At 54.7% G+C, this 9799-nt stretch overlaps 2 protein-coding genes across 8 annotated transcripts in view; both read right to left on the reverse strand.

Moving 5' to 3' along the window:
* Positions 1–1760, reverse strand: part of FBRS (fibrosin) — a 13036-nt gene extending 11276 nt beyond the window's left edge. Inside the window, 1 exon segment of the mRNA XM_069084666.1 lies at positions 89–1760. Within this exon segment, the coding sequence (XP_068940767.1) occupies positions 89–574 (486 nt within the window). The 5' untranslated portion in view covers positions 575–1760.
* Positions 1761–2867: 1107 nt separating this feature from the next.
* PRR14 (proline rich 14) lies at positions 2868–9731 on the reverse strand. Of its 7 annotated transcripts, none has more exons than XM_069084668.1 (12): positions 9268–9731; positions 8167–8316; positions 7722–7914; positions 7003–7121; positions 6695–6908; positions 6108–6151; positions 5467–5573; positions 4542–5145; positions 4339–4408; positions 4155–4246; positions 3577–3648; positions 2868–3260 (listed from the first exon to the last, which is right to left on the reverse strand). In XM_069084668.1, exons 1-12 carry the CDS (start codon positions 9447–9449, stop codon positions 3011–3013), a joined length of 2097 nt encoding a protein of 698 aa, XP_068940769.1. In that variant the 5' UTR covers positions 9450–9731; the 3' UTR covers positions 2868–3010. The 7 variants fall into 7 exon arrangements, with proteins under 7 accessions (XP_068940769.1, XP_068940770.1, XP_068940774.1 ...); XM_069084669.1 differs by having other exon boundaries at positions 8167–8250; positions 9268–9729; XM_069084673.1 differs by having other exon boundaries at positions 8167–8321; positions 9268–9401.
* Between the last annotated feature and the right edge of the window lie 68 nt (positions 9732–9799).

The raw sequence follows: 9799 nt of genomic DNA on the forward strand, positions 1-9799 counted from the left end.
CCCCCCTCCCCCCTGCCCGGCTGTCCTCCCCCCTTTCCCCCCCCCGCCCCCCCCCCCCGGCCCGGGTCCGGGCCCGCCGAGGCCTCACCTGCAGGGCCTCAAGGCTGGCGAAGCTGGCGATGGCGAAACCATCGATGAGGTCCTCCTCCTCCTCCTCCTCCTCCTCCTCCCCCTCCTCCTCTTCGTCGTCGTCCTCCTCCTCCCCTCGGCTGCCCGAGCCGGGGGGCCGCTTCCTGCCCCGGGGCCGGGGGGGCCGGCGCCGACGCCTCTTTCCCCGGGGGCTGCCTCGCTCCCCGGAGGAGGCGGACGACCACGGCCGGGCCGGGGGCGGCGGCGGCGGCGGAGGCGGCGGGGGCGGGGGCGAGGACGACGACGACGACGAAGGCAGCAGCGCCGAGGCCGCCCCCAGCAGCGTCCGCGGCGCGTCCCCGGCTGCCGCCCGCCGCCCCCCGCCCCGGCGCCGCCGCTCCCGGTCCCGCCGCGAGCACCGTCGCTGCCGCCGCGGCTGAGAGGCGCCCTCGCCGCCCCAGCCCGGCGGGCCGGGGGCCGGGGCCGGGGCCGCCGCGGTCTCCATGGTGACCGCCCTCAGCCCCGCATCCGGGAGCAACCGGAGCCACCCCTCAAGCCCGGAACCCCGGGGGCTACAGACGGAGCAGGAGGAGGAGGAGGAGGAGGAGGAGGAAGAGGAAGAGAGGGCCACAGCCTCCCCTTTAAGGCGGGGTTTACAGTCCTCCCGGCGAAAAGCTGGGGGCCGCCCCTTTAAAGAGGGAGCCGAAAGTCCTGAGGAAGATGGGAGCCGGCACCACCCCTTTAAGAACGGGCTCAGAGTCCTCCGGGCGGTGTAGGTCACCCCTTTAAAAGGGGCTTAAGGTCCTCCTGAGGGAGAAGGGGGAAACCACCCCTTTAAAAAGACTTTGAAGTTTGCCAGCAACAGCAGCAGCCCCTTTAAGAAAGCCTTGTGCTTCTCCGGGAACAGCGGACTTCCCCCTGGGAGGGCTGGTTTTCAAGTCCTCCTGAGGAAAAGCAAGGTTCAAACCTTTCAAAACGGCACGAAAGCTCTAAGACAGACGCAGGCCCAGCCTTTAAAAGGATTTAAGACCTTCCAGATTACGAAGACGGCTAATTTCAAGACTTTAAGGTCCTAGTGACACGAGCGACCCCTTTAAGGGAATGAGTTAATTTACAGTCCTTCACATGCGTCAACTTCCCCTTGAAACCGAATTTAAAAGGCCTGGGGGAGGAAGGTGGAGATGAGAAGCCACTTTTCTCCCTAGTCTTTCCGACGGCCCAGTCCGTGATTTGGCAGCTCTGGTCCGGCAGCTTCCCCTTTAAGACAAACGTCGGTGTCCTCCGAGTGCAGCAACCTCCCCTTTAAGAAAATTTAAAGGGGCCTCCTCAGAGCCCAGTTTCTCCAGCCTCCTCCTCCGGTCGCCATGAAAGGCGTGAGGGGGGGGCGGGGCTGAAGGGGCAGCCCCCAAATCCCCGGATGTGAGGCAATGGTGATGGGGAATGGCTTTGCTTTCCGCCGACATAAAAAGTCCTTCCTTCTTCCCTTTTCTTCCTTCTTCTCTCCCTGACTTGCCCCTTTAAGGGCCTGGGAGCGGCCGTTGAGAGGGCAGGGGTGCTGGTCGCGCTCTCCCGTTGTCTTTAGGTTCTCCCTTCTTCTCTTCCCCTCCCCCGCCCCTCCTCTCTCTCCGTCTCCTTCTCCTTCTCCTCCTCTTTTCCCTCCCCTTCGAATGACTCGATCGTTGATAGGCCAAGACGGTGTTCGTAATAGGAGAGTCTGGGCGGAGATCAGTAGCCCAAGAAAAAGTAATTGGATCGTGTGAGGAGCTGGCCCCACCCCTTTCCTCTTCCCGAATGCTGATTAGTCTGACGTATTTCTGGTCCCGGTCCCCCGACTCCCCCGCCCCTTCCTGCTGCTCTCTGATTGAGCGGCCCGGGTGACGGAGGTCTGCGTAGCTGGGAGGTGGCGCGCGCACGCCGCCCAAATCGGTTGGCTAATTCTTAGCGCGTGAACGCGGGCCGAACCAAGTTCGCCTCCTCCGCGCCCCTCTCCTCAGGGTAGTTTCTTCCCCACATCTCACATGCGCACTTTCTTCGCCCCACCTCCGTCCAGCCTAGTCCAAGCACTGGGGCTCCCAGGTGCAGCCCAGTTTTCTATGGTGCTGGGGTGGGGGCTAGGGGGTCTTTGAACGCGGCCTCGTGCTCCCGGCTGGGCTGCGGGGAGGAGACACAACAGCCGTCTGGCCGAAGCGGCCGTAGACCTTCCCAGGCCCGCCGTTCCGAGTGTTCACCGGGGAGTGGGCAGGAAGCTCGGAGTCCACCTCGGCCGGGCCGGAACCTCTCTCCGCCTCCTGGGAGACCCCGCCAGGCCAAGGCTCTGAGCCGATAAACGCCTGGTGCTTGGGACGCCCGCGGGGCCCAAGTCACTTTCTGGCCCGTTTCCAGAGCTGTAGACCAGGGCTGGGTGTTCCGTCAGTCCTACCAAGTGCTACGTCAATGTGCCCTTTAATTCAGTCTGCAGAAACCCCCTGGAGACACTGCTTGCTAGGCGACTTTCCTGGTAGAAGAAAGGTGGCAGCTTCCAGGAAACAAGCTACTCAAAAGGTCTTCAAGCATCTCACACCTTCTCAACTCCAGGTCTCTGATTACTCGGTTACATCGTTCTCTTCACCAGAACGTCCTCCCCATTTCAAATCCCAGGCTTGGCCACAAAGTAACTAAGTCACTTAAATTCCCTTGGCCTCAATCCCTCATCTGTACAGTGAGGGGGATGGCTGGACTAGGTAACTTTTCAAGGACTCCTCCCAGCTCTAAATAAGAAACTGTGATCTGAGGGGTGGGGGAATCACAAAGGGACAAAATAACCATATGCAAAACTTTACTAACATCAGGGAGAAAAACAGTCTTCTGACTGAACACCCCTCTCCAGGACCCCTCCTCCCAAGGACAGGGCCCAGTTTCCATGGCTGGACGGACAAGCTGGTGGACATAAAAACTAAAGCTCCTAACCCTTGCCTGGCTCCTCTTCCTCTTGCAACAGCAGGGCATCTAGTTCCTCCAGCCTCTGCTGCAGCAAAGGTCCGAGGTCAGGGGTAGGGGCTCTGCCTGGGGCAGGTCGAACTGCCCTGGAAGGCCTTCGATGCCGAGGGCGGCTGCAGTCTCGGAATTCCACTGCTCTTCGAAGCTTCCGGGAACTTGTGAAGACCAGGGTTCCATTCCGCTCTCTTGGCTCTTCAAATATAGTCTCAAAGGACCTAGAGCACCCAGAGGCAAGTTAGTGTCCTCTAGAATCACAACAGCAGACCTGGAAGGGGCCTTAGAGACCAACTAGTCCAACACCCTCATTTTACAGGTGAGAAAACTTAGCCTCAGGGAGCCTCAATGACTTGCCTAATGCCATCCTGCTCATAAGTGGCAGAGGGAAGGACTCCAATCCATAACTTTTCACACTGTTAGTTATCTCCTGTCTAACCTTTTTGATACCCTCTCCTTGTTGCTACAGTCCCATCATCTATGCCTTAAATGTTACACTTTTTCCCAACCTTTCCCCTATTCCTCTAGTCCACTCACCGTTTGGCTGTAGGGGACCGATAATTCTTGTTGGTGTAAATTTCCTCAAGACTGAACTCCTTCTTATTCAACCTGTGGGTCAAAAAGGGCAGGAAGCAGAAAATCTGCTCAACCTAATTCCTGACAAAATTACTAAAGACATTAATGGTGAAAGACATTAATGTTTGCAAATGACTTAAAAGCTGGAATTATTGTTATGGATCCATTAAAAGTGACAATGGTCAATAGTGATAATACAGATTTCCTCTCCCTCATCTTAAAAGTCATTGTTAAATACTTTTTTTTAATTTTTGTTATTGGAGAGTTCCTAACAACAACAAAAAAAAGGTAACTCCCTTTGGCAGGGTACACTGAAAAGCCAAACTCAACTTCAGGGCCTCAGAAATAAAAACAGGCCTGGTATAAATGGGCTTTCCCAATGTCCTAGCAAGAAGATAAGTGAAAAATTAACCCAAATTGAGAATGCTGTAGTATTAGGGCTTCCCACAGTGAGAAGAGGCCACACCCACAGCAGATAGTAAAATCATATAGTACCTCTATATAAGGGCAATGGGTGTGGCCATAACAGAGCCTCTCACCTGATTGGCCGAGGCAGCCCCATGGGAGTGAGGTTGGGCTGAGTCCTGGAGGGTGTCCTGCGGATCCTAAAGCAGGAGACCTTTCCCACAGCCTGCCAGCAGGAGGAAGGGAGGGGACAGGTCATGAGGTCTGCCCCAGCCCCACAGTTCAAAGCCTCCCCAAGTCCCTCCCGAGTGGCTCTACCTTGGTCTCAGAGTCGGACAGCACCAAGTGCTCTGCTTGTTGTTGCTCCGCCCCTTCTGAGGAGCAAACCCTAGGAAAACAAAGGGCACAGCCGGGCTTATAAACCCGTATCTACCCTAGATCCTGCCCCAGGAAGGGGAGAAAGAATAAACAAGAATCTAGAGAAGGGATCAGTCAGCAGCCGGAGTCACAGGGTGGGTTACCTGGATTCTGGCAGGTCCGAGAAAGGGGAGGAAGTAGAAGCAACTGGAGAGCAGGTGGTGACAATGGTCGGGGGTGCACCTGACCCTCCCAAGGGAAAAACTTCTTTTCGAAGGCAAGGCCTGGCAGGTGGTGGGGCCCGGGCCAGCTCCCCACCCCCAACTGTGTGCCTTCTGGGTCGAGGCCTATTTGGATATGGAGGGAAGGCTGACCACGAGCATCCCTCTTCCCCAGGGGGTCCCAGGTCTGGGCAGGAGTGGCTTCGTCCCAGAGGAGGCCTAGGGGCAGCAGGGAGGCCAGGATCCTGGGCCCTCCACTGACGGATGGGGGGTCGAGGGCTTACAGGCCCCTCCCCCTCCTCTACCCGAACTCGACCAGACTCGGGGGCTTCAGAGATGGCAATCTTCAGCTCCAACTTCATGGGTGAGTCTGGGGATGTGGGGCTTGTGGGTGGGGCCTGGGGGGTTTTGGTTGGGGTGAGGAAGATGTCAGCAAAGCTCTCCAGCTTAGAGCGGACAGAGCGGAAGAGTGGTGCCAGGCCCCAAGGGCTCAGGCGTGGCCGCAAGAGGCTGGAGGGTGGAGGAGATGGGGTCTCTGGCTCTGAGCCTGTATAGGAGAAAGAGAAAAGGAAGGTGAAGGGGGGGGGGAGAAGACTAATATGGGTTCCTGACCAAGAACTAGCCCTATAAGTAGACTTAGCCATTAAGGAAAGAAGTTCCAACCCAGAAAGCTAAACACCTCTAAGCCACCTTTAAGCTACTTTTCTTGACATTTTCAATGAACAGTCTTCTCCTATGTTTCTAGAGACTTTACTTACCCCCTTCAAGAGCCAAGATGTATATGCTATAAAATCCTATGCCACCTCCTTTCAACCCTTACCAACCACCCTCCAGAAAGATAGGCCAGGGGGTTCAGTGCCCCACCTACCTGGCAAAATGCATTCAGAATGGTCCACAGGAGAGGCCTGCCGAAACACTGAATCCAAGTCCATAGAGGAAGACATTGATTGGTGAATAGCTGTCATATGATCAACTCTAGGGGAAAGAGAGGGGCAGATAGTATTGGTTTGGGGTGAGGGGCATGGGGGTGGGGGGAGGAATAAAAAGCAATGCTGGATGAAATTCCCAGTTATACCAACTCATCCAATCAGAGCCTGTCTCTCTCTCCAGAGACTCATCTCTTCCTAATGACAGACCAGGAAGGGTCACCTTTAAAAAGTGGATGGGGATAGGCATGGAAGTAGGAGAAAGAGAATCCCAAAAGATGCCTTCCTGTAATCCACCACATTGGGTTTCAGGGGACATTAAGAAGAGGCAAGAAGGGAAAAGGAAACTCAGGAAGGGAACCCCACTTTAGGCTGTACCCACTCAGAAAGGAGATAGATGCTAAAAGCCACAGCAAGCATTCCTGTCCCCCTGCCACACTAAAACCAAACCACTCCCCCCTGCTTAAAGCCAAGTTTCCAGGGCATTCTGCCACTGGAGTTGCCTCCCCAGAAAATGTTGCAGGTCAGTGGGAAAATGCCTGGCTGACTTCTGGGATAGTCCCAGCTGACCCAGGCCCCTCACCTGCATGCTGAGATCCCTGGGTCTTCAGTCTCATTGTTGAAGCCCTGGGGATAAGCGGAACAGAACTCACAGGGAGGGGAGCCACACAGGGAGACCCCTTTGGCCTCCATTAACACTTAATCGTTGCCTGCTACCTTTCTAAAACTTAAGGTTATTGATACCAGTTCTCCCTTATCCCTAACCTCCCCTCTTAACAGTGACCCCCGTTTCTTCCTTCATGCTCTTTCTCCTAACTAGAAAGTCCTCCATTCTTCTTTCAGCTTATTTAAACCTATTCATCCTTCAAGGCCAAGCTCACACCTCAACTCCTCCATGAAGCTTACCCCAAATACTCTAGTTCACATTGCTCTCACCCTTTTCTGAGCTTCTATGATTTTACAGGCAGGAACATACAATTTAGCAGGTAAGCTGTTCTATTTTGTACTATTTAAAGTGTAATCAGCTGGAGGGAAGGAGGGTATATTTCTTCCATATTCCCCAGAACACCTGTCACAGGGTTGACCACAAAGAAGAGCTCAAAACAGACTTGACTGATTTAATACCCTGGTGTCCCTGCCTTCTCTCTGTTCCTTTCTTGGGATCCTCACCAGCAGCTCCTGGGCCTTCACTGGAGATGGAGGATTCTTGATGTCCTCCAACATCACAAGCAGGGTTGGCTGGGAGGGTTTGTCTTGGTGTGAAGGGTTCTCCTCAGCCCCCCGCCTGGATGTTCCCAGTTGTGGTGGCCTCCTCCTCTGGAGTCCCATACGCTTTGGAGCTCGAGTCAGTGGCTCCCGACACAAGGTAGACCAGTCAGGAGGTCTATAAGGGAAGGGAAGGAAGAAAAAAGAGTCAGGTAAATCTAGACTGGTCTTCTCCCACCACAGATTCTACCCCCTTCAATGGCCCCACTTACCTTGACTGAGGGCCCCAGGAGGACTGCAGTGGAGAGATAGAAGGCTGGGAGCGGCTGGATTCTAGTCTACTGCTCCGACGTGGTGTAGCTGAGGACACTTCAGGCAGCATCTCTTGGGACTAAAAGAAAGTCAGTGGAAAGGAAAGAAAGGTGTCAAAATGGAAAAAAGCTAGGCTGAGATCAAGGGCACTGAGGGAAATTAGCTGTCCAGAAGCACTGACTTCTGGTAGACACAAAGAGGGACCATTTTGTGGACAGCAGTAAACAAACAATGATGATACCAATTCCAAAAAGGCCAGCATTTAAGAATAGAAGGTCAAATAAAAGGAGAAGGAAAGAAAAGAAAGAAGCACATGTTCAGAATGCAGCCTGATCAGCTAACTCCTTCTAGTACAGGATAAACAACCCTGGAATATATGCAGCAGCGCTCTTGGACCCATCACTGACATTACCATATAGTCTCTGCCAGGAAGCTATTCCTAGAAGTATTACATACCAGACAAGCATGCTAAGCATTTTGGTGGGGAGGCAATCTGGGTTAAGTGACTTGCCCAGAGTCACACAGCTACAAGTGTCTGAGGCTGGATTTGACTTAGGTCCTGACTCCAGGGCAGGTGCACTCTCCTCTGGGCCACCCAGAGGCTCCTAAATGTACTAAGGATTGAAGCCCATGGTGGGGGTGGGGCAGGATCTGGGCCCTTCCCTCTTTGAGGACTCACCACTCTGGCGGCAATGACATCCTCCAGCACCACAGTGAGGACCCGCTGAGAAGCCTTCTCCAGGGCTGATGGATTCCCCGCCACCCTGGGGTTCAGCCTGGGTTCTCCAAGCTGCTGCTGCAGCCTTGGCCGCTTCCGAGTTCTTGTTCCCCATGGTGCTCTGACCAACGGTCCCCGGTTGAGGGAAGGCTGACTGAGGGGTTAAGGGGGTGGAGGAGAAAAGAGGAAAGTGTGTGTGTATATGGCTCCCCCAAAGGAGTGCTTAATTAGCTCCATTCATATACCCTTTGCCTGGTAAGAGTGTTGATAGGTCAGAAAGGAAATATATCCCACAATGCCCCAGAACTACCACCCCCAGGCTCCCACTACCCTACAGGGGGACTGAGGCTCTTCCCTGAGGAAGAAGGATGAAGATCTAGAGGGAGGCCAGGGGCCACGCTCTCACCTGGAATCTTGGGGCAAGTCCATAGGGATAGCGATAGCTTCAGGGAGTCCCTGAAGGGTCCCAGGTTTAACCCCTGGCTGCAGCCTGGGGTAGGGGGGAGGGGAGTAAGGGTCAGCCCGTCTTCTAGGGCTGTCCCCAACATGGCACCCTCTTTGCTAGGCATAAAAAAATACTTTTAATCTTTCCTGGAGAATTCCTTCACTCCCAGAATACTGTTAATACCCATCTCCTTGAAGGAGTCCATTACAAACTACATCCCACTAATTCCTCAGGAAATCCCCTAAAATCTTTTCCTCCCTGGAAACCTTGAAAAGATTTACCTGTTTCCTCAAGCCCAGTGAAGAATTACTCTTTCACAACTGCTTGGATCCTTACATAGATCTTTTTCTGGAGACTCAAAGATTCTCCCAACAGTCCTTCCTCTCTCCCACCGGGTCCTTGGGGGAGCCCGCCCAACCATCTCTTAGAAAAATCCTACAAGTCTCTGTACCACCAATTTGTGCCTCCGATCCTGCACCTTCTCCTAAGAGCCCTCAAAAGCTCCCTTCACAGGGGTGGGAGGAGAATGTTCTTTGAAATAGCTTCCCTCGGTGACTCTCCTCCTCTTCGGCGAATTGCAACTATTTTCCTCCCCTCAGACTGATTCAAGAGCTTTCACCCTCACAAGTTTTTCAAGTTCTTCCCACCAGGTCTCCCACAAGTGGACTTTCAGCCTTGCCAGATCCCTGAACAATCAGTCCTCCAGCCTCACTAAGTCAGAAATCCACCGGACGAATAAGCGCCCTCTCCTAACGCCCAACCTGGATATCTTCTTTCCACCAGATGTTGCCAGAAATCCCCTACTACCAGATCTCCCCAGCGATCTCCCTCCGAAGATCCCTCGGGATCTAGTGTCAAACCGATCCCCGACCCATAAAATCCCAAGAACGTCCCGCCCACCCTGGATCAATAACCCACCGGGCTCTCTTCCCCGCGGGGGAGAGCATGGGTCGGCTTCCCTCCCTTCATCCCTCCCCGCCGTTCGCTCGCTCTTGCTCTCTTTCTCTTTCTCTCCCCGCCCCGTTTCCCTCCCCTTCGCCCATCCCTCAGCCGGCCGCTCACCGCCGCCTCCCGCTGATCCCGGTTCTCGGACTGTTCCCACCTCCGGCTCCTTTAAAACCTGCCCTTCCTGACCCGGCCCAACCGCCGTACACCTTCTTCCCTGGGCCGACGGGCGCCGCCCAATCGCCGGGTACAGTCTTCCGGGGTGGTAAAAAAGGGCGTGAAGCCGCCGCTGCGGCCATCTTCCCTATGGGCAAGAAGCCAAAACCTTCGCCATCGTGCTTGAGGGCAAAGAGGAACGTGCTAAGAGGGCCAGAGAGGCCAAATTGGCGTCATCTTCTAAGAGAGCGATAAAGAGAAGCTGTTAAGAAAGCTTCTTCGGGGGTGGGGATGGAGGTGGCGAAGCTAAGGCAGAGCCAAATAGTCTAAAGGAATCTTCCGGTTCGGTTGCCCCCACGTCCCAACAGCCATTGAGTTAGCACCACTGAGCGGCTTCAACTCCCTGAGTCCTAGAAGAGCCCCACAAGAAGCTACTTCCGGTCCCCTCTGCTCCTCTCCTCGCCGGAGAAGGCGGGGCTTCTCTAAGCCCTCG

This window comes from Petaurus breviceps, unplaced genomic scaffold, assembly GCF_028583685.1.
Source record: "Petaurus breviceps papuanus isolate PSGF00001 unplaced genomic scaffold, PetGlider_PUasm1.0 175, whole genome shotgun sequence".
In the NCBI taxonomy this organism is placed as follows: Eukaryota; Metazoa; Chordata; class Mammalia; order Diprotodontia; family Petauridae; genus Petaurus; species Petaurus breviceps.

Bases quoted from the DNA above. Each gene is read 5' to 3' on its own strand.
- PRR14 (XM_069084668.1), bottom strand. From the start codon at position 9,449: ATGGCCGCAGCGGCGGCTTCACGCCCTTTTTTACCACCCCGGAAGACT. The intron at 5,146-5,466 runs GTAGGTGGGGCA...TCTCCTATACAG, and splicing joins TTCTGAATGCATTTTGCCAG to GCTCAGAGCCAGAGACCCCA. The intron at 3,649-4,154 runs GTGAGAGGCTCT...TTTGACCCACAG, and splicing joins GGGCTGCCTCGGCCAATCAG to GTTGAATAAGAAGGAGTTCA.